Consider the following 24,130-nt stretch of genomic DNA (forward strand, 5'->3'; position numbering starts at 1 on the left):
TAAGTGAAAATCTTTCTGAATTACTGTTTATTGGGAATATCTCCAGTAGTAAGAATCCTTTTTTTCTGTACCTTTTTTATCAGGGATCACATGTCTGTTCTCTTAACTTTCTTTGCCAAAAGATTATTTGTTAAGCATAATTAAATTAATTTATAATTTACTTAATAAAATGTGTCACTCTTATTAAGTACTTTATTCTTATTATTTCACATAGATACACTTAGAGTTTTTTATTCACATGGAAATTTAAGAAGGGACCAGCAAAAACTAGAAGGACGTGCATGATGATAATAGCTAAAAATTTTGGTTTGCCCGTGACAGCAAGAATATAAACAAGGGAAGGCTTATAAGAGGCAGTGACATGAAATCTTTTCTTAAACCAAGTGATAAAAGCTTTTGGCCAGGCCATTTAAGTTCTTAAATGGAAACAGCAAATTAAATTCCACTGAGACTCATTGCACTGAGTTGAACTTGATTAAGCTCAGTCTTAGTCATGTCTTTTTATCAAGAGTAATCTACAGAATTTAGGAGTTAACTACTTGAAAAATCCGTGAGTCTTGCATGGTATCACTGTAAAATACCTGAAGCAGCTGAAGGCAGCAAGAACCTCCCCACAGAGCCCTGCCCGAGGCTGCACACTGCAGAACCCCATTCCTATCTCAAACTGTATCTAACATTCACTTTGCTACTTTGATAACTGAAGGCTGCTATATCTCAAGTTATTACCATGATAATTTTGTGTGTTATAATTTTGTCTGAGTTATATGTTTGTTCATCTTTTGTCTAGAAAATTACTCCAATGATCAAAGCATACTTTAATTTTTAGCTGTTTGCTTTTGATAGATAAACAAATGTTGTTAATGGGCCTTAAGGAAACAGTGCATCCAGGAGTCCTACATTTTCTTTTAAGTATGTATAGATGTATTATCTTGGTTTTAATATTTGCAACTCCTGTTCTGGAGAAAAAATGGCATGTAGTGATTCAGGTAGCAGCTCATCTACACTTACTGCTGCTGAAGCTGTTCTAGTAGCAGTCAACCAAAAGTCTAGTGTGATTAATTAAATTAAAAGAGGTCAGGAGATTTGGGGGAGGTGAATGCATATTTTATTTTTCTTTTTTTCTTTTTTGTTAAATAAAGTAGCTATTTAGCCCTTTTAACTCAACGAAATGTTTCATAATGAAATATAAATAGCTATTGGACTGTGCTAAAAGAATATTTGAAAGCTCTTACATTATTAAAGAGCTTGGGCTTTGGCTAAGGCAATAAAAGAGGGTTTAAGAGATTTGGATGCTTTTTTTATTATCATCCCCATTTCCTGTGAGGGTGAAGCTGTCCAGCCTTTAGCCAGGGGGGTATTTCCATCTCCCTCCCGTGCCGTGCTCAGCTGTACATAGCTCATGATGGAGACACGCCTGTTAATTACTCGGCGGCCACGGCGGCCCCCAGCAGGTGCTGTCACTGACCTGTCAAAGACCAGTGAAAGCCGAGTGATCCGTTGCCTGCAGAGCTGCCCTCGCGAGCCCAACGTTAAGCACCGATGGGGCAGGCTCCCCGGGGCCGGGTGCGGTGTCCGCAGCCCCGAGAGAGGACCGCTTTCCCCGCCCGACCAGCTCCGCTCGCTCTGTGCCTGCCTGGAGGGGCCGGGCCGGGCCGGGCCGGGCCGAGCGCACCGCAGCCCTTCCCTGGCGGGCCGCGCGGGGGCGCTCCCTCCCTACGGCCCCCACCACCCCCCCGCTCCCCGCAGGAATGGTTTGGCCTCCCCTCCGTGCCCGCTTGGCCCCTCCCACTCCGAGCGGCTCCGGGGGGAGCGGGCGGGGCGACGCGAGTCACCTGACTCCGCACGGCGGGGCAGGGGTCGGGGCCATGTCGCGGCGGGAGCGGGGCCCGGAGCCGGGGCCGGGCGGTGCCGAGGTGGCTGCGGAGGATGCAGAGCCGGAAAGTCCCGACCAGTGCCTGTCGCTGCTGCCCTGGGACCGCTTCTCAGCCTGGCTGCACTGCGTGTGCGTGGTGGGCTTCGACCTGGAGCTGGGCCAGGCCGTGGAGGTACGTGCGGCGGCGGCGGGGGGCACCGCTCGCCCTGCGGGCTGTGGCGGGGCCCCGTCGGAATCGGGCGCTTCCTCTGGCCCCGGTGTTGCATAGAGGCGGGGGAAGCTCGGCCGTGCTTAAGGAAGCGTGGTTGTGCGAAGCCCCGGAGCGGCGAGCGGGGCAGTGCCCCGGTGAACCGGCTCGGCTGTCCCGGGTGAGGCTGGTGGTTTTCGGGCAGCCCTTCTCATGGTGCTCCTTGTGCTGACAGTGAGCGTTTTTAAATGGTTTGTATCGCCTCCCGAGATTTGTATCAAGTACACCGTCGGCTTTCTTTGCGTACGAATAGTACTGATTTCTATGGTATTTAGGCGTTAAAAAATGCGATAATAAGGAGAATGTGAGTGATCTTCATGATTAACAGAGTTCTCCAGGTCGCTGAGGTGTGCGAGAAGGTTCTCTACGGGTTTGAAGCGTTTTCCTTCAGCGCAAGCTGGATGCCGGCCCCTGGCAGTGTCACAGCTGCGGCTGCGACTCGCGGCTGTGCCCTCTGTGCAACAGGCAGGGAACCTCTGGCACTGCCTGGGGAGGGCACGGGCAGGGACAGCTGTGGTACTGCTTGGGAGGGCACGGGCAGGGACAGCTGTGGTACTGCTTGGGGAGGGCACGGGCAGGGACAGCTGTGGCACTGCCTGGGTAGGGCACGGGCAGGGACAGCTGTGGTACTGCTTGGGAGGGCACGGGCAGGGACAGCTGTGGCACTGCCTGGGTAGGGCACGGGCAGGGACAGCTGTGGCACTGCCTGGGGAGGGCACGGGCAGGGACAGCTGTGGCACTGCCTGGGGAGGGCACGGGCAGGGACAGCTGTGGCACTGCCTGGGTAGGGCACGGGCAGGGACAGCTGTGGCACTGCCTGGGGAGGGCACGGGCAGGGACAGCTGTGGTACTGCCTGGGGAGGGCACGGGCAGGGACAGCTGTGGTACTGCCTGGGGAGGGCACTGGCAGGGACAGCTGTGGCACTGCTTGGGAGGGCACCGGGAGCTCACAGTGCTGGGAAAAGGAGAGAAGAATTACTGTTCGGATCAGTTTCACATCCTGTTTCACCCTGTTCACCCTGTGACTGTGCAGCAAACTCTTGGTCTGCAGGGAAAGTGTCTTTTTCTTTCTCTTTCTCTTGCCTTAAAGGGGTGCCAGACTAAATCCATTGCAGACTAAAATTCAACCAGGCTATTACAGTATGTAAAATACAGAACTGCTGGTCACAAAGAAATGCAGATGATACCAGGATACTGTGTTAAGTATCTGAATTCTCTTCCCTTGATGTTATAAGGTGGTGTTAACAACAAAGACAAACGTTTCTGTAGAACCTGTGACTTGGGCAGCTGTTGTGCTCAGTGGCTGAAGGAAGCACAGCCTCTGTCTTGGCTGAGACTTCTTAGTTGACAGTCACATTAGTTTAACTGGATGGATAAAATGAGACTTAAAATGTCTAGAGATCTAAGGCCTGTTTTGTTGGTTTTGGTGGGTTTTTTTCCCCCCCAGGAAGAATAATTAGCTTCAGTTTATGTTGGAATTCTGGGAAGAAACACCTGCTAGTGAGGAGAAGAAGTATGAATTCAAATCCATATGCCAGTCTTCTCACTAAATGTGGATAATTCTGCATCATTCAGCTTCTGAAAGTTACATTTAGTGTACAGCTGTTTAGCATAAGATAGCAAAGGAAAGTATTAACAATTGGAGAAGAGACAATGATAAGTTTACTACATGCAGAATGCAGGTGTTCCACTGGTGTCTGCTTTCAGCTTCAGTTGTGCTAATCATGTCTTACACAGCTGGATATCGTTTGATAGGAAGACTGAGGGGAAAAAAATGCACTGGAGATTTTATGGCTGGAGGACAGAAAGGTGCTTAGTCAGAGATCAGCCAGTGGGTATATCTATTGTTTTCTGTAGAGTAGGATAGTGTCGTGTTATCAGGAAATAAATTTACTTACATTTAGTAGAACAAGATTAAATGAGATAATGGGATGTTAGCTGTATGGTAGGATAAGGACTGCATGAAGCTACTGTTCCTGCTCTGAATTCTGCTCTTCAACTGGGTCCCATCTTTGGAAGCCCTGAAACCTTCTTTGAAACATAATCCTGGAATTAATGTCAAATTTCCTCTGCTTATAAGCTAGCCAAGTATTTCAGGAGTTTTGGAGTGGGTTGTTTTGAGGACCTTTTTTGTTGAAATTTTGATGTCAGAGGTTTGTCCTCTTTCCTGTATATTCTATTCCCACCTGCTTGCATAATCACTGGTTTTGTACATCCTTTTTTTTCTGAAATAATTGTGCTTCTGCATCTTAGTTGTATTGCATCATTTTTGATTTCTGTGTTGTGCAAGCTTACTACACGATCTGTTTGTTTTTCTGTAAGTACAAAAAGCCATGATTTTGAGTTTATTCCTTGAGCTTTCACAATTGTCATTAGGGACTAGTGTTCATCCTCCAGGAGCTGGTATTAAATAGATCATGTTTTGTGGTTGAATTTTGGTTACTCCAGCCTAACTTTTGATTGCAACAGATTTCAGGCAATGTGTGTTGGCTTTAAGTGTAATCATCTTCTGCATTTTGCATGTCCAAGTTAAATCTGAAAGATGCAATCTTGCTCCCCTTTGAGACCTTTTGCACCAAAAATCTCAACTTCTGAGAATATACACTCTGAATATACCTTTTTAAATGAATGTGTGTGGTCTCTAACTGGCATCCAAAATACCTTGTAAAGATGGGTGATCAAGAAAGCTTAAAAGCATATGAAGATAAGAACTGAGACATAATAGCTTACAATTGAAAATGTCCTACAGCTACGAAGGTGTTCAAGTGTTGTACTGTTGAAATATTTGATGGAAACTTACTGCTTGTACCCAACTCATTTTCAAATAAAATAATACCGTTTTTTTCCTGTAGGTGATATATCCTCCACATTCCAAACTCACAGATAAAGAGGTAAGTCATAGTTGCTACATATCATTTGGTTTTAGCTTAGGAAATATCAATATATTATATTTCAGGAAATATAACAGCTCTCTTTTCTTTTCCCTACCCTTTAGAAAACCAATATTTGCTATTTGTCTTTTCCAGATTCTAATTCGGGTAAGTGCTTTCTTCACTCTGTAGTCTGTTGTTGGACTAAACTGTGTTAAAAAAGAATTTGACAGGATGTGTTCTGGGCTTTAGATCAAATACGTATTTATATATCTTAATTAACATTGCAATACAGAAATGTTGCAGCTAAGGTTAAGTATAAAACTGCAACTGTCTGCATTGCAGTATGGTCTGAGGATTCTTCTCTGGTTTATGTAAATGTGTAAGACCTTCCAGATAACATTTGTGCAGACGTTTCAGAATACTTGGCAAGGAAAGAATGAACATCTCAATCTTGCTCTTTAAACAAAATAATAGTATTGTCACTGTAGAGAGTAGAGTAGGCATGGAATATGAAGGATTTAATAAATTAAATGGAAGTATATGGGGCCCTCTTCTCATAAAGGACTAAATGTATATTTTCTAAGTTCATAACAGTGAAACTGACTTTTAAATTCAAAAGCATTTAGAAAGAACAGTTGTGAAAGGAAAACCTCAGCTATTTTCTCCATTCCTGCTGTGCCTGTAGCTGTGTGTGGTCCTGCTTGTTAAATTTTTCTTGAATCTAAACTTCTGCTCTTCTGCTGCCAAAGAGAAATTGGGACATGGGGCTGATGGGTCGGACCACCTGCAAAAAGAAATTACTGAAGTTCAGATGCTTCCTTTCACATTTATTTCTATGCAGAAGTCAAAACTTGCAGGACCAGCATTGTGCCTGTAACTGCAGTGTCTCTGTGCTTTAGGATGCTCTGCAGTATGACAGCTTGGATAGGTGGTGATGCAGATGTGTGCTTTGATGTGTGTGAGCTCTCTCTTATGTAATACTGCAAAGTATTTTGGCTAGTTTTTCTCCTTTGTCTAAATGTCACTAAAATTAAGGTTCTTGCTATTCTGTATGCAAATAGAGGCACAGCTTCTTTCTGTTACTGAAATAAGGAGTTAACTGTATCTTCTAATTACTGTCACTGTTAATGGTAATAAGTATCTTTAGTCTTTAAAAGGTATCTTGAAGGTACAAAATCATGTGTTAGGAGCAAAGGTTGCTTTCTTAAAATTTTTTCATGTATTTTTTCAAGTAAGAGTGTAGTAGTCTACTTCAGGCAGAATAGGTATATGTGAGGAGGTTTTATTTTCAGCAGGGAAAAATTCCACTTTTTTGCTTTTTATGATGTCCCTATTAAGAACTGTTGGTTCTTGATCATTCTTGGTAGGCTTAAGTTTCAAATGATGTAGAGGGAATAACCTGTGTAAAACCTGCCTTCCCCAAGGCTGGAAGTGTATCCTGTCTGTTAGGATTTATTTTTTCATCATAGGCCTTAGCATAAAAAGAAAAGCTTTATGTAATAGAACAGTTAAGAAAGTTACTAGCTTGCAGCTAAATTTGAGGTCAGCCCATCCCAGGTTTCTATGGCTCAAAAGGTTAATTCAACTTTTTGCTCTTAATACTACAAAGAGATATTATGCCAGTACTTGGGGCTGGGAATTTAAAGGGGAAAATTGATTTAATGAGCTACTAGATCACAACACTTGTGGTTTTAAGCTGAGTTTTGCAGTACAGTTATTTTTAAAACAATGCTTTACCTTTTCTGCATGGATAATTGAAAAAAGAATAGACATTTATCTGTATTCTCTGCAAGAGCTTGTTAAATAAGAAGACATATTCTGAATGATATTTCAACATAGTAATGATTAAGGGTAATTTAGGTCTTCTGTATGTAGGTTTTTGTAATAGTTCGTGAGGGCTTTTTTCCTTTGGATGAAAGTATGGAGCTTTGAAAAGTTGAAACAAATATTTAGTGCTGTGGTTTTTCTTATCATCGCAACCTTGCTGAGCACTTGTTACCTGTTTGAATGGAATGGTCCCACCTCACCATGTTTTGCTACTTTTGGTTTTATTTTGGTGCATGGGGGGTTTCTGTCTTGCAGCTTCAAGGGCTTCTGAGGCTCAGACCTGGGTGCTCTGTGCGTGTCACTGTTACTCCACACAGCCAGGGCATCTGGCTCAGGGGTTGGGCTGTCTGTGCTTGTTGCAGCAGAATGGGTATGACTGAAAGAGAAGATGAAATGGAACTTTAAAGTCTGGTGAAACATTTCCACAGAGAATTTATTCCATTTTTCTCTAAGAAGTTCATTTTGATAGAAACGAAGGAAAACTTTGCTCCTTGGGGATATTACTGGGAAATCCTACACAATTTCAGTTTTCAGCAATTAGCTTTGCAGCTTTCAAAATGATGAATCCTAGACCTGCCTGTGGAGTTACAGATCAGCATAATGTCACTCCTACAGTGTGACTTCTGTATGAACTGTATGGTGTCAAAAAAAGAGGTAAAGTGCAGTCATGTAGCAGAGGAATGACATGGCAAAGATGATCAAAACTATGCAGGCATGCCAGTGAAATGGGTAGTGGCAGTAGAGAAGAGAGCCATTTGACCTGTTTGAGGACATGATAGTCACTGTGAGGCAGTGACTTTTCTTGTTGCAGACAGTATATTTACTCTTGGCAAAGATGCCAAATTTACCACTCATAAAATTATAAATATATTAATGTTCACAAGGGCAATGCCAGATAAATGAACCAAAACTTTGTTACCTCTTTGGCTGTTAGCAAGTGCTCATGTTAAACAAGGCTCAAACTGAGAATACTGTCTGTCATTTATCTCTCTCCCCATGTAGGTTGTCTTGGGGACACACAATTTTGTTTTAGATTCCGACGGTCTCCTGGAAGGAAAGTCTCATTGTGTTGTTTTCTGGACCAATTGGATAGAGAGCTACCAGTTTACTTAAAGGTTGGAAATGAGAAAAAATGAAGTTAAATTTCTTTTGGGTAATGTTAATTTGTGGGTCTTCACCTTTAAATATAATGTTTGAAAAGAAAAATCTCTGAACTGGATGTCCTGAAAGTCAAAACTCATGTTTGTTGTAGCATATTATTATGATAATAATAATTAGCTTCATTAACTATTCTTTGTTTTATTACTATGGATTTTGTATTACAAGGAATTAAATTGAAGCCCAGATCTATTTCATTATTGACTAGAAACCTGTAGATCAAATTGTAAGAACCATTACTGTTGTGGAAATATGAAGGGCTTTATAACTTATTTAAACAATTCCAAGCAACTTGGGCTGTCTCAGTTTCCACCCTTCACTTTTTGAAGCTGGAGCAGTTACCCAAAAAAGGTGGTGGCCAAAAGCTGTTCTGATCATGTCCGTAGGGAATAGTGAGGCCTCTGGGAGCCTGATTCTCAAACTCAATTCAGTTCTGTTTATGGGGCAAATACTTAAATTCCTGTTTGTGGGAAGAATAAAGCTGATGTCTTGTCTTTAAAGTGTGATAGCCGACTTCCTTAATATTCCAAGAATCTTTTGTAAAACTGTTACATTGAAAGACTAGGTTTTATCTCTTCAAGTCAGGGCTTTAAGGTTTTTAACTGCTAAAATCTTTTTTAGTGCTACTTTGCAGAATTATAAAAGTTGATTTATTCCTCAAGAAATTATTTTGGTTTTTGGTTTCACAGTGTGTCAGGAGAATATAGATATAAAAATAGTAAAGCCAGAAAGCACAGCTGTTTCTCCATGATGATGTTTTCTCTTTGAAGTACTAAGTAAAAAAGATAATGCTAATAAACAAAGTAATCCTTCTAGTTTATTGTATCTAATCAACTTTGGAGCTCACAGGGGAATAGGCTTTTAAACTGTGTGTTGAATGCTTCAAAAAGGAGGGCAGTAACAGGTGGTTGTATTGAATTCTTTCCTTTCTTTTGCAGAAGGACTCAGCATATTACTATGGCTATGTGTATTTCAGACAAGTTCGAGACAAATCATTAAAAAGAGGCTATTTCCAGAAGGTAATTTCAGTTCTTTTAGGAAAATATTAATTGAGAAATTATTTTTCGTGACTGCAGAGGAACAGGAAAACTGTCTTGCTCTCTAACTAAATTAGTTGCTAATTTATAATAAATTGGTCTAATTTTACATCAACTATGCTATGTTCCAGCTCTACTGTCAGAAGAGATTGTTTTGTGTCTGTGTTTAAAAATAAAAAGTTGTTTGTTTGCAGTTTGCCAGTAGTCAGATACGTGGTTGGCTTGAATGTGTGAGAGAAGTCCCACTTGGTGTTGTCTGAGGGTAACAGATGCAGTAGAAGTGAGGGCAAGTGTTGACTGAAAATCTCTTTTGTTACTCTTTATTCCAGTCACTGGTCCTCATCAGCAAGCTGCCTTATGTCCATCTCTTTCGTACCATGCTTAAGCAAATAGCACCAGAATACTTTGAAAAAAATGAAGCTTTCCTGGAAGCAGGTAGTGGTCTGTGATGTTGAGCTCTTACATTGTCACATACTTCTTCTGGAGAAATAAACAGCACTGTCGTGTTCTTGTTGATGGTTTTGACTTCTTGCAGGGTAGAGGGTTGAAATTTTAGCAAACTGGCTTTACTTCTAGATCATTGAACAGAGCTAATTGAATTCTGGATCTTCCCTGGGAGAGTTGGAGGTCCCTCCTGAAACACATCTAGGGTTGTGTGTGTTTCAGGACCAGCTGTTGAGCACAAGGGGCTGATGACAATCCTTACTTTGCACTCTTCACCACCCAAGTCCTTTTGGGCATTCTGACAGCTTTTGCTAAGCAGCTGTGCAAATGTCGTCTTGCTTGGGGTTTGGTTTTGTGTGTGTGTGATTTGTTTGTTTTTTGACCAAGTGGAAAAAGTGACAGAGCAGTGCTGGTAACAGGTGCCTCAGCCTCACTGCAAAGCTGAAAGAGCTGGAGAAAGACAAGTTATTTGCTCTTTGCCTGGAAGAACTCTGTTTTGTGTACTGTGCCTGCCCCATAAAACTTTCATGTTTTTGTGTTTTCACTGAGCAACAATTTGTGTAAACCATGAAAGAATAGCATTTTCAGTCACCTGTTTTCTTGAGAAGCTGTATTATGAGCAAAATAAGCTCTGCAGAAACTATGAGAATTATGTATTATATTCATAATGGTTTACAAGAAAATGCTGGAAAACTTTCTAGCCAAACTACAAAACAGCTTTTTCCTTAACTGCTGGTGTTCATTGGTTCTGCAGTAGCCAACATACATAAATGGAGGTGTTCTTTTCAAATTTTTTTAGTAGGTACTTTCATGGCTTCTCAGATAACATTTCTTTAACTAACTTGAAGTCTCATTGCTACAAAAAGTGGAAGACCAGAGATTTCTTAAAATCTTCATAGTTCTAATGGAATAATACATAATGTCTAAAAGGCTGTAAACCTTTAGTGTGATTGAGAGACAAGTAGAACTGCTGTGGATCATTAGCACTGATTTAAAGTTGCAGTGTGCACAAAGGTGACTTTGTGATCATGGTTTATAGCTTGCAGAAACTCTGGTATTTTTCTTTTAGTTTGTAGTGACATTGATCGTTGGCCACCACCAGTTCCAGGGAAAGTTCTGCAGTTGCCTCTTATGGGTCTTATAATGAAGGTAGGGACTCCTGCACTTGTTCTTCTCTGGTGGTGTTTTTCTCACCTTTCACTGTACAGTTCCTTACTGCCTTGTGCCTTGTTTTTATTGTCCAGTTCTTCCAAACAGGAGTGGATGTTTACAGCACTCAGAGTGAAGGTCTGGGAGATCTTGATTAAGTGCTTTAATTGAGGGGAGGATCTTTTATAGTGCTTAGGTTAATATTTAATTTTAGTAGTTACTAAAAAGTGATGTTTCAGTACAACTACTAGTTACAGTGTCTGTATTATTCCTCTGGAATTTGCATTCTAGAAGACTTTAGTGCTAATTATGTTTGTCAAATCAAACATAAAGTAGCACTTGAAAATACTAAGAGCTAAATTCCAGTCAAGAAAATTAAATATATTAATGAAAATCATTCTCCTTCCTGAAAGTTGACAAGTAAAAATCTTTTTTGTCCTGCACACCAGAAGTAATTGCTTGTGCTGTTTATATTTTTTAATGGCAATGAAATATGTCTGAAGAAAGCTATTAAAGAAGTTGTATCTAGGGCATAGTGAAGAACTGTTGAGTTTAAACAGTGATTAAGAACTGGGCCTCTGGGAGTTGTATTAATTTCATAATCCATATGAAGTGCAATTAAATGGATTTGATGAAGTCGGAGGTTACAGTCAGAAGTACCTTCTCAGCAGATACTCTCCAGTTTTTGGGAAGACATGTGTGCATCACCAGGGAGATGCACAGGGAGAAAGAAGTTTGTGAAGGTATACTAAAAGCAGAAATTAATAGAATGGTTCTGGATGCTGGGTAATGAGGAGTGTCAGATATGTCTTCTTTGGGTATTGCCTGCATTTATCTCATCGATAATTCTTACCCATGAGAACTGAAATTGCATTCCTGAACTGAGTAAAGCCATAATTACTGTCCAGTGATATTGTCCCTGGTTTTTGTACCGCTTGGGCAGCTCTTAGTGTTGTGTGTAAATGACATCCATTTGTGCAAACCAGCTTCCACTACGATTAAATTTGTAGTACTCAAGGCATACAGATGAAAACTGAGAGGCCAGAGAAGCCTCAAATGTTCAGTCTATTTGGATTCTGGCAAGTCTCTTTTGCCTTAACATCTTCATGTTTTAGGAGAGATTTTTTTCTAAAAGTAATTCTGTACTATCTTAAACCCCCAAGACCTTATTCTTTCCAAAACTTAGGAAGTATTTCTATTGAAATTACAGTAACAGTTTTGACTTACTTTACCAATAGTCTCTTTTTAAACTGGAGTGTTATTTTTGTATTCTATTATTCAAATTGCAGTTGGAAATTCTATAGGTAGAAGTTCTGTAGAGTAAATAAGCATCATGCTGTACATCTTCTCAAAGCATTACAGATTTCCTCTAAGTCAGCATTTTAAGTGTCTGCTGGATTCAGTACAAGGGAAAATAAATCTTTCTTTTTCTTTCCAAGTTGCGGATTCCAACATATCGTGACAAGCCTGGAACAACAGCGATAGTACAGAATATGCACCAGGTAGTGATTAGATACTGATATTGTATATAGCCCCAGACCAAACTAGAGAGCTGCTTTCATTCTTTAAACTTGTTAGTTGGAAAAGATGGGTAGCAAATCATCATATGCTGTGATAATGATGAAATCCACAATCTTTGAAACTTTGAATGGAGTAGTCCAGATTTAGATTCTTCATAGAACGGATATTCTAACCAGTAACCCTGAGCAGGGAGAGATATCCAGGTCCTGGAGGAAGATAGTTGGCTGACGCAATTACTAACCTGAACATCCTTTTAAAGTTTGGATCGTTTGGGTTTTTTTGAGGATGGATACAGAATTAAAGGTCTTTAGCCATAGAAGATGTTTATAAAACCAATCTGTCTGTGTCTTCATGTGCAGTTGCTTGAAACAGCTTCAGTATTTTACATATTTTCTGGACTGAAAGCCACATGCCTGTTAATGGAGGGTGGGGGGGGTGTCTTGGGAGATGTCTTGCTCATAGAACACAGAGGTAGTTGTGGAGATAATGTACTATATACTGCAGCAGTACATAAATAGACTATATCCTTTCTACTGTCTGTAAGCATTTAAGGGAAACCATTTCATTTAATACCTAGGTGTTCTGATGACTAAAAACCAAGCATTGCGATGTCTTTTAGGCAGACGCTCAGATCTCCATGGCTTTACCGACGGTTCATGAAGTAGATCTTTTCAGGTAGGAGCTTGAACTGATTAATTCCTAGCTGTGAACTCCCACATATTTCTGATTTATGGCAGTTCCTTAACATATCTCATAGCTTGTAAGCTAACATTTATCAGTGTTGGTTTTAATTTTTTTTTCTGTAAAGTTTGTTAAAACACAGTTTCAACAATATACAGGCTGAAATGGCAATAAATAAGTAAGTTCATTAAATGTTCCAATTTGCTAAAGTACTTTGTTTTTCAAATTACTATTAAAATACTACTACAAACTTCTTCTTTTCGCCTTTATTAACCAGAAGAAATATGTATTACGATGTCAAACATATTAAAATACCTCAATCTGTTTTTAGGTGTTTCTGTCCAGTGTTCTTCCACATTCAGATGCTTTGGGAGCTGGTGCTGCTGGGAGAACCACTTGTTGTGATGGCACCATCACCAGCAGAATCTTCAGAAACTGTGTTGGCCCTAGTTAGGTAAATGTAGTAGGGCTTTCTAACTATGGCTGAGGGAGCTGGTGTAAGATTCCAGCTGAGTGGGCCTTCATTGATCTGAGTGTGATAAAGCATTACAAATTTTAGATTTGCTTGTGTCTTTCATGACAGTTTGCCTTGAGTACATAAATCAATCTCATCCTCCTTGTACCTTGCAGCTGTATTTCACCACTGAAGTACTGCAGTGATTTCAGGCCATACTTCACCATCCACGACAGTGAATTCAAAGAATACACAACTCGCACACAAGCCCCGTAAGTAAATCAAACTCTCTGGAGAAGATGTTGCTCAAAGCTACTCATAACCATAAATTTGTATTAAAATACTGTTTAACTATTCTGGATTTCTATAATTAGAGAATTAGGTTTAGACTATTTTCCTTTTTTTTGGAGAGATTATCATGCAGAGTGCAGCAATTAGCTGATTTTTTTATTCTAGTTAGATAAGACAAAGAAGTTACAAAACAATTAAACCATAATTAAACCAGGCTTGAGTTTCATTGGATACTTCTCTACAGAATAACTCAAACTGCAAGTTTGAACCCAAGAAAAGTTCTTGCTTTTCCATTAGGGTTTGTCTGTGCAGCACCAGCTCCAGAGTAGCTCCTTGGGAAATTCTGCTGTGTTTTAATTTTCAATTAACTGCTAAACAAAGTGACTTGTAGAATTCAACATCCATAGGCTATTTTGTAAAGCTAAGTCCTAGTTGAGACAATTTAAAAATCAAATACCTCTTCACGAAATTTATTAGGTTCTTAATGTAAATAAGTCAGAAATTATTTTTTTTAAGAGTGTGAATGTCCAAAACTAGTGATGTTTGAAACTGCTTTAAGGACACTTTTTTCTTCCCTTATTTTTTTAAAATTTTACTGTTATTTGGAGAGCATACACCTCCAGTATTTCTTAATGTGTGTTGTTTAAATGCAGCTTGAGTTTGGAATGGAGTGCATATGTTACATTCAGTGATCTTTTAATAGATAAATTTCTTCTAATGTCAGAACAGGCAGAGGTTGTTGATTTGGATTTTTTGTTTGCTTTGTTTTTTTTTTTTTTACTGTAGTGTTCCTCTCAGTGGGTGTATTGCCAGAGATGGAGCAGTGGAGAAACACATAAACATAGGCAATATGTTTTAGATTGTGTTCCATGGGAATGGTTATGCAGTATGTAATTTAGTTTCTAAAAATAATTCTAGGAAGAATTTGGTTAAACTTCAGTAACCCATGTTTTGAAATTCCATCCACTGTTCTGTAGCAAAATAAAAGGGTTGGTCACTACAGGGATTAGTATTTGAAACAGAGCTAAAATTGCCCTGACTTTGTTATGGAAAAGAAAAAGTTGGAAAGATTTGAGATAGGTTGTTAAAGCTAGGGCTCTAAGAAGGTGAAGAATCCAAATTATGCCAATTCTGTGTATTGTATTATCTTAATAATAGAGTGGAGCAGGGAAACTTCTAGGTAGTGTACAGAAAGTGCTAAACTTTGGGATTTCTAAGACCAGTCTAACAAAATGATGATAAACTGTTTTTAAGATGGCAGTTTCAGTGAGACTTACTGCTATATTCCTTAGCTGATGTTTGACTGTAAAATGGATGGCAACCACTCTATTGAAAAACATGTTCATACCTCATCTTGTCAGTGCTATAAATCCCAAATTTTGCAGGCCTGTGCTGCAGCACTGTGCCCTTACTGCCCCTTGTTCCCTGGGTGCCCCTGTGCATCTCCCAAGCCAGGTGCCAAGTAAAGAGCAGGCAGAAAAATCTGGCAGAGTGTGAGCTGGGGCACAGTGCACTTCAAGTGCTTGTGCTGCATCACTTGATAACTGCTGCTTAAAGTAAGTGGGATATTGAGTGTCTCATTTTCTTAATGACATGCACATTCAAGTACTGAGAGTTTATTATCACCAAACCTTGAAAAGTAGCAATTTGTCTTTCAAATATGGGTCAGATTTCTGCTCATAAAAAAAACCAAAAAACCAAGACATCACAAAACCCTAATAACATTAGGGTTCTCACCACTGCAAGTGGGCAGAATATAGCCAAGTCTAAGCAGATGATGGCATTTTTATTCTATTCAATGACAATTGTTTGTACTTTAAGATACCTTTAAAAAACCAATGTTTTCTAAAACATTGAAACTTTGATAAACATTTGTGCTCTTATGTGCAATTTAAAATGTAACAATTAAATACCAAAGGAAAATAATTTCAAGTTAAGAATTTAAGTTAACCTTTTCTGTTTGTTAAGGCTGAAGCTCTTGCTATCATATTTTAAATATTGTCATTACTTTTCTAGGCCATCTGTCATTCTAGGGGTGACAAATCCCTTTTTTGCTAAAACACTTCAGCACTGGCCTCACATTATTCGAATTGGAGATATCAAACTTCCAGGTAAAATAAAAATCTTCTCTACAATCCTGTGCAAAGGGATCTAACTGTGTGCTTGTTTATTTACAAACATATGTAATTATGTTCCATTTATTTAATTTAATGCTGACTAAACTTTCATGGATGTAAGCCTGTCAAGCAAAATGAGAATCTTGACTGCTCTATGTCTTTTCAAATCTAGTATCTTAAATGCAAAAGATTGTAATACTCATTAGTAATAATGTTTTACCTTTTACAGAATCATGAATTTGTATCTCTACCAATAAGGTATTAAAATGAGACATAATATTTTACTGATGTTAATTTTAGTGTGGGTAGAATATAATAAATCAGTCACAGCCAGCACAGAATATGAGACCCATGTGAAAGCTATATTTGAATATTACAGTAATCTAAAAAGTTTGACAATATTTTGACAATATATTTCTGATCTGGCAATATGCCAGGTATTATTAATTGTTCAGTCTGGATGATTTCCCTACACAATTGAGTAGAGTTTTCATGTAATGTTTGGATAACATGTCAATTGCCACACTCTAATTATTGTATGAATTTCTTGAATGTAGCTGTTTGCTGCTGCGGGTTCACTGCACTGTTCTGACAGTGGGAATACAAAAATATGCAATTAAGATAAAACACCATTAAATTAATTTTTGTTGAAGAAGTTAATTTCAACTTGTGAGCACAGTGAATTAATTAAGGATTGCATACTGTGTTCAATATAATTAGGCAAGGTTTTGCTTAACTTTAAAATACCATGTCTGTCTAAGGTCAGAATACCTGTGGGGCCTTAGGGTAGTGTGGGGAAGAGTTACTTTGCTGCTGTGTGGCTAATGTTTGGAAAGTAGAATCTTAATTAAACTCTGCAAATCCATGTAAACAGGTGGCCTTCAAATCTACAGTTTCAAGTATGAAATTCTAATTTTGATGTAGCTATGGAAAATGCTTAGTCAGGAAGGTCTAAAGATGTAGCTGTCTGACCTGTCTTTAAAAATTTATATTTTATTTCTTTAGGGTCAAAGAGGGCTTCAATTATATTTTGTTGGGTTTTTTCCCTTCATTTTCCCTCCACTCTGCAGTTCCAAGAACAGTTCATCTGTTACTGTTTCTAAAATCAAGCATCCAGTTAGGTTTAGGAAGAAGGTAGTAATGAGGCTGCAAGATTGTGAACAGGGTTTAGGGTCTTCTGGTTGGAGCAGGATAAATTGGGAAAACAAAAGCTCTTAGTATGGCCTATGACAAAGGAGACTTAAATTCATTTTCTTACAACACTTAATTTGTGGCTTCTATTTTATTTTCTTATATACAAATTTTAGTTATGCCAGGGTACCAAAGATTTGTTCCCAAAAGCATTTACACTAAGGGGAACAAGGGAAAATGGAATAAAAATATGAAATTAAGGAAATAATTATTCTCTGCTATATATCTGTATGTTAATTGGTATATCTGTATGTTAATTGGCTGCTTGCATTCAGGTCATCCTTTGGCTGGTTTTGTTTGTGGGGCTTTTTTGGTTCACATTTTGCTTGTTTGGATTTTTGTTGTTTTTCAGGTTTGTTTTTTTTCTTTTCAACAAGGAACATTTATATGAAATGAGAAGTCTATTTGCTGTTATTCATGTGTTTGCTGGGTGTTTCTGAATATATTCTTGGATTCTTGTCAATGTTTCTAATGTTTCTTACAATATCAGATTCTCTTCAAGTAAGGTGGCTTTATGTGTTTTGGCAGGTGAAGTTCCAAAGCAGGTGAAAGTGAAAAAACTGAAGAACCTAAAAACTTTGGATTCCAAACCTGGTAATAACTTCAAAGTTAAATTGCCAGTGTTTTCATTTTAAAAGGTGCACCTTGTTTCTTCTGTGGCTATATGCTGCTTTTTTTCCTTTAGGTGTTTATACCTCTTACAAGCCATACTTGAACAAAGATGAGGAAATCGTTAAGCAGTTGCAAAAGGTAAAGGTGTAGATCACTTCTTAATGGCAGCTGGTTTGTGTATTTTGTGTATTGTTGCACAGTGGTTTCATATAAGGCTGTACTTAGTGTAATTGAAATGAAACTGGATTCTGCTTCCTTTGCCCCAATTTATAATAAAATAGATGTACATACACCCTCATTTTAGAGGGGCTGCTGTTTTCTTAGCAGCTTCTGTAGCTATATGAATGGTGGCCCTCAGTAAGTTAGCTTAATAATTTAGAGAATTAAAGGTATTTTATCTGTTCATCTATTGAGGTTTTCCATCTTCTGCCACCCCCACTCTGGTCTCTTTGGTCTAAAAGTCTCACACAGAAAGTGTGTAAGAATCAGAGCTTCCAGATTTTAACTGATTTGCAAACACTTCTTGATAGAAACATTTATTTACATGAAAATAAAAAAATCAGTAATTGCGAAGACAAATGTCTATACAAAAGAACTTGATGCTATTGCTTTCCTTCCCTGGTTCAGGGTAGGAAGTGCTGTGTGGGCTTATGGCAAATGAATGCTCTTTCTCAAATAATAAATATTCATAAAAAGTAACCCACCACAACTACCTACATACTTTGGAGTAACAGACTGACTGTGATTTGTTGGTTTGGGTTTTTTTAAGGGAGTACAACAGAAGCGGCCTACAGAAGCCCAGAGTGTGATACTTCGGCGGTATTTCTTGGAACTGACGGAAAGTTTCATTATTCCTTTAGTGAGTTCTTAGGGTAATGGGGTTTTTATATCAGTAATAAGGAGTAGTTTTTCTGGAGTTAGCCTAAGTCCAGTAGCTCTCCAGCGTGGCCCTGGAATCAAGCCTGGGTCCAGCACAAGGCACAGCTGCGTCCTGCTGTCACACCTGAGACCTGGCGGTGGCCCCAGTCTCTGTGCCTTGGACACCTTGGGGCTTTGGCCATGCCTGTGCCAAGCCTTGCTAGAGCAGAGATGGTCTCACCTCAGACAGTCTTCCATGGGTTAACTCTGATGTTTGGTAGGGGACTCAGAAAATCTCTTCCAAACACTTGATACAAAGTGTGGTTTGGAATCACCTACGATAGGGGGAGGACTGTCCACTTTGTGTGGACTGTTTCCAAAGAGAGATTGTTTACCAGTGGCTTAAGTTCAGGATATATATATTCCATGTGTTCATTTGCTTCTTGACCTTCTTTGCCTCGTGTTCTTCTTGAACTTTACTGGCTCAAAGTTCTGGAGTTGGGAAATACAGTCTGTATAAGATAAGCTCCTTCTTGTTTTCTCATGTGGTAAATACGCACCACCCCACCCTGTACTAACACTGGGAAGAGAAAATGCTGTGGTCACAAGCAATAAGTAAACACACACATGTGGACTGTGTGTCTTTATTACTGGTTATGCAAACAACCTTTCCTTTTCCTTTCCCCAGGAACGTTACGTGGCAAGCCTAATGCCTTTGCAGAAATGCATATCACCCTGGAAGGTGAGGAAGTATAATTTGAATGAGCTGGAAATTGGTAATTAGAGAAATTAAGGTCTGCTGATTTTTATTTTCTGTCTGTAGAGTCCACCGCAGCTGAGGCAGTTTAGCCAAGATGACTTCATGAAGACATTGGACAAAGCAGGACCACAGCTCACCTCAGGTTTAAAGGGAGATTGGATAGGACTTTACAGGTAGTTTCTTTCATCAGCATAAAAAAATCAAAACAGATCAGTAATATTAATGCTATTTTTTCCTGAGGAAACTTCCAATCAGGATTGAGTTGAGGAAGACTTTCTTTTAGAATATATGCTTTAATAGAAATTGATAGGGCTAAGCATACTTTACTTGCTTAAATCTCTTTTTTGCTAACAGTACAGGTTTCTGTTATTTGTGGTTTTATTTCTGGTTCTAGCTCGATTCCTCTTTCCAGTCAAACACAAAGATAAAAACTAGGCTGTTTGAAACTGAGCCTTGATCTTTTTTTTCCTAAAATTCCCTGATCTTTATTGTGTTTCAGACACACGTTCTTTACATTCTTTTTTCAATCCTTGTCTTAATTACTAGTATTAATGTTAATCTCTGCTTTAGAATATTACATCTTTTTGAAAGTATATAGAGAAAGGGTTCTAATATCTTACTCAATCTCAAATATAATTACATCTGATGATGTAGAAAACACTGCTAGCACATTGTACTTAAATATAAAATGTATTTTTCTTTGGTGTTTTACCAGGCATTTTTTGAAATCGCCAAACTTTGATGGTTGGTTTAGGAGCCGGCAGAAAGAAATGACACAGAAGTTAGAGGCCCTTCATTTAGAAGCACTCTGTAATGAGGTTAGAAAAATGTGTGCTTATGATTATATTTATCATCTTGTAATAAAAATACATTCTCCCACAAGTCCACTTTACTCCTGCTTTCATTGGTTGAACGTGACATTGTTGACAGTTTTGTGAATCCTGACCTAGCAAAACATGATTTTGTTAAACAAGTACAAGCTAGAACTAACCTAGCAAGAGAACAATATGAAATACAGTTCACTTGTCATAACAACTGTCATCCTTTGTAAAACCTACTTTTAGGTTTGTTGTGTATTTTAAAATAAAGTACACACACCCACTCTCAAAACTCTTACCTGACAATATTAGTCTATTCAGCTTCCATCCTTGGCATCCTTGACAATATATTTTTAGTTGCAATAGTTTGTAGCTTTAAAGGTAAAAATTCAGTGAATTTGACATTCTAATTGACAGCAAATTAGATATATTTAGTAAATAAGCCTACAACTGATGCATAGTAATGGAAACCTTAGAAGTGAAGTCTGTTTATATATAACAAATTGCCACATAATTATTCTGAAGTTGTAAGATCCATTACTTAATTAAGAAGCTGAAGTGGGTATCAATATAATTTGAGTTGGAACAACTGATAAAGGAATTGACAGAGGAGATGTTGTACAGCCAGAGAGGGAATAAGAAGAACAAAAACAAAGTAAGCAACACTACAGCTTTAAAACAAACAAAATTGTTCTGTGTATTTCTCAAAAGCCATTTATTTTTATCCCTTGCCTTGTCAATTCCAAACACTAAAAATGTAGCAAATCCAAACAGATTATTCAAATAGAGCAGACCAAATAATTTGCAGGTCAGTTACACAACTTAGATTCTGTCTAACTGTATTTGACATTAACTTAGTCAAAGAATAGGAAATGTGTTACAAATTTATTACTGATTCTGCTCCTTTCTTATTTTTTCTTTTGACCCACAAAATAAATGTTTCTTTGTACATGAACAAATGTATTTCATAGGTGAGTTGTAAGGGGGTAGGAGAGCAGAACTTCCATAAGAAAATTCACTTGATTGTATCTTACTAGTTATCAACTGTGATCTCATTCAGTGCCCTAGAAACAGTAAGTACTGCCCTGAACTACTTTAATACTTCATTGTGCTGGCAGTTCTGATTTGGTAATCATTCACTGCCATTTGGCATTGTAGATGTTCTTTCTCAAACTGAGCCTGTTTGGCAGGATTTTTTTCCCCCTTTAATTTATTTGTATTGTGTTTGTGTGCAGGTTTGTTGTTATGTGAAGTACTGGGCAAACATGCAAATAAAACAGATTTTGTAGTTCCCGGTAAAGACAGTGCATGAGTAAAATGAGGTTAGCAAATGGCATAGGAATAAGGAGAAAACCTATACCTAATGTTCAGAATAGGTAAAGACCTCTTTTGAAAGTTACATATGTAGCCATAAATAATTAAATTACTTTTTTATTTTAGAACTTGGTTTTCTGGAGTCAGAAGCATACTGAGGTAGAAACGGTGGATCTTGTCTTAAAGTTAAAAAATAAACTGGTGAGTAACTGAATTGAACATGACTTAGCTACATAAAAACATATAGTTGCTTTTGCAAGTACAAACATGAAAATATTCATCGTTATCTAGGTAGTTTAAAGATTCAGTCATTGATTGAAACAGTCAATTTCAGCCATGCCTGAAAAGTTACTTGGCTTCCCAATATCATCTGGCTGTGCTGGAAGCATTGTATTGCTGGGGGCTTTTTAGTTGGAACTCTGTGACTGAGCTGAATCCCCAGGGAGGAAGAAAACCAAATTTTGTTGTTATTTCTGAATGTCCAAAACAGTGTTCTCACTGTTTTGTTGTTGCTGAGGAAACCTGCTGTTGTCCAAATTCCTACTCAGTCAGCAAATGAGGAATTCATTTTCCAGATTTTCTAATACATGACTTTGATATTTTTTAAGGTAACCTTGCATTTTTAGTGCAAATCTTGTTTTCTGGTACCTTTGCAGTTGCAGGCTGACAGAGAACATCTTCCTGTGAAAGCTGACACACTGAAAAAGCTGCAGACACACATCAATGATATTATACTGGCACTGCCAGATGACTTACAGGACATCTTGCTCAAAACTGGCACAACATGATTTCTACTGGGCTTTTTTGGTGCCAAAAAACAGAAGGCAAGTAGTCTTAGAGAAGACAGTGGCTTACCAAGTTTGGAACACAGCTCTAAACCAGTACATTAACACTACAAATGGACTGTACTAACAGTATAGCCCACTATATAATTCTCTGTTTTTTCCACTCAATACCAATGCAACTAAAGGGATTTTTATGTCTAATACTATTTGAAATAAGTGCTCTTAAGAATAATCTGTGGCCATATGAAGCTGGGCCACAGTATAGGACTACAGTGCAGTGCTGGCATTGCAGAATGTTTTCCAAGTGGTGCTGCTATACCCAGTCCTTCTCAGGGGTAGGCAATATTGAACCTGTACTGTCCTGTTGATGTAGTATCTGATTGTTTTTCTTTGTTTTTTACTTTTAGTTTTTAGCTAGTGGTAAGTCCAACTGACATATTGGTGATTTGGCCAGAATGCCTTAAAATTGAGGTATTTGACTGGTAAATCACAGCTTTTAAAACTGTTTCAGGAGCAACTGAAATGATCAGATCTATTCTTAACTTTCTGTGTTTTACCTTCTTACCATCTTTGCAAAATGTTACTGATTTAGCATCTTTAAAGAAGAGAAGGCAGCTGACAAAAATTTCCTGAAAGGAAGTCTCTTCCACTCAGTGTCAGTTATCAGGGTGCTCTCTCATGCCTTAAAGTAATTGTATACAATACTTGTGGTTTTAAACTGCTGACATCCAGGATTTCAACTGGATCACTCATGTAAATGTAAGCATGCAGTATTCATCACAGGAAATGAACTCTGTGGTGTTCTGATAGGAATATTAAAATAGGTAATCTTGGCAGAGTTAGTTGATAAACAGTTTGTTTCAGTTGGAGATCATACCAGTCAGCTCCTGTTAAAATTTTAAACTTTATTATTATTTTTGGCTTACCCAGTTAGGTGTGTGAGGAGGTGATGAGGCTGGAGGGAGAAAATGTTGGCTTCAGCTGAAAAAAGCCTCTGAACAGGTCAGACTGGCAAAAAAAATTGTAGCATGAAATTATTCTCAGTATGTGCATACAGTGGACATGCATCAAGACTACCTTCCTCTTGCATATTCAGCAACAAGAATGGGATGTTTTATCTTCTTGAACAAGATTCAATGGTATATAAAGAACTCAGCTGCTCCACATGCAGTGATGTACTTTGACCAGTTTCAAGTAGAGCAAACATAATGCTATCGTGCACACACAGCATATACTTTTATATGTCAAGTGGATCACAGTTATTAAAAAAAAGACTCTGCTTTTAAGTGCTTGGATAGAGTTTTTTAAATCTTATGTCATAATCCTGCTATAAGAACATGCTTTTGTATAACAGATATTTCATACCATCTTTATAAAAATGTCTTATTTAGATACAAAGTGTCACAACAGTATTTTTTATGAAAATAATGTATTTTAATACTGTTATGTTTTGTATACAATTACTCACGACCAAAAGTTTAATGTATCTATTATGTTACATAAACTATACCACTTCAGCATTAATTGCTAATTTGCAATTTTATTTTTTTTTTTTTGCACACCCTGTGGAAAGCATTTCTAATCCAGAAATTAAGTGGCCATTCATACCCTAAATTATCTTAACTATTTAATCTGTAGCACTATGTTGTTTCTTGGAACCATGTAAACTGGTAACAACTATGATAACTAGCACATGACTGCAAATACGTATTTTTTTAAACAAAAATAAAGAGTTTGATTTTTTTTTTTCCTTTGGAAGTTATGTGACTTAGATGATGGGTGTGTTTGGTTTGCTTGGTTTTTTCCCCCTCCCCTGTGTAAGCAAATCTGTTCAGCTTGCAAAGACTGCTGCTTGATGAAGCTGTACCCCTCAGCTGACCAGAAATGTGATGGAGTGGTGTTGTAGTTTGATCATGCATCGTGGCTGGAATGAGACAGAGCTGCAGGATCCTCAGCAAAGCAAAGGGCAGGGCCTGGATTCTAAAGCAGGTGTTTGTTAGATTGTACTCAAAGAACTGAAATAGTGAAAGGTATCTAGGAACAACCCAGATACACCAAGAATAGGCCAGCTTGGAGATCCAGAAAGTAACTGTCCTCCAGCACAGGGAAGCTTCACTTGC

At 38.5% G+C, this 24,130-nt stretch overlaps 1 protein-coding gene across 3 annotated transcripts; it reads left to right on the forward strand.

Moving 5' to 3' along the window:
* The first annotated feature begins 1,733 nt into the window (after positions 1 to 1,733).
* On the forward strand, positions 1,734 to 23,760 carry DENND6A (DENN domain containing 6A). Of its 3 annotated transcripts, XM_009091057.4 has the most exons (20): positions 1,734 to 2,045; positions 4,973 to 5,011; positions 5,116 to 5,158; positions 7,823 to 7,935; positions 8,917 to 8,997; positions 9,345 to 9,450; positions 10,529 to 10,608; positions 12,048 to 12,110; positions 12,749 to 12,804; positions 13,142 to 13,264; positions 13,441 to 13,536; positions 15,572 to 15,666; positions 17,392 to 17,457; positions 17,549 to 17,613; positions 18,245 to 18,334; positions 19,022 to 19,075; positions 19,157 to 19,266; positions 19,809 to 19,911; positions 21,352 to 21,426; positions 21,882 to 23,760. In XM_009091057.4, exons 1-20 carry the CDS (start codon positions 1,749 to 1,751, stop codon positions 22,011 to 22,013), a joined length of 1,887 nt encoding a protein of 628 aa, XP_009089305.2. In that variant the 5' UTR covers positions 1,734 to 1,748; the 3' UTR covers positions 22,014 to 23,760. The 3 variants fall into 3 exon arrangements, with proteins under 3 accessions (XP_009089305.2, XP_050835184.1, XP_050835183.1); XM_050979227.1 differs by lacking the exon at positions 18,245 to 18,334; XM_050979226.1 differs by lacking the exon at positions 12,048 to 12,110.
* The last annotated feature ends 370 nt before the right edge of the window (positions 23,761 to 24,130 follow it).

Source organism: Serinus canaria, chromosome 12, assembly GCF_022539315.1.
Source record: "Serinus canaria isolate serCan28SL12 chromosome 12, serCan2020, whole genome shotgun sequence".
Taxonomy (NCBI): Eukaryota; Metazoa; Chordata; class Aves; order Passeriformes; family Fringillidae; genus Serinus; species Serinus canaria.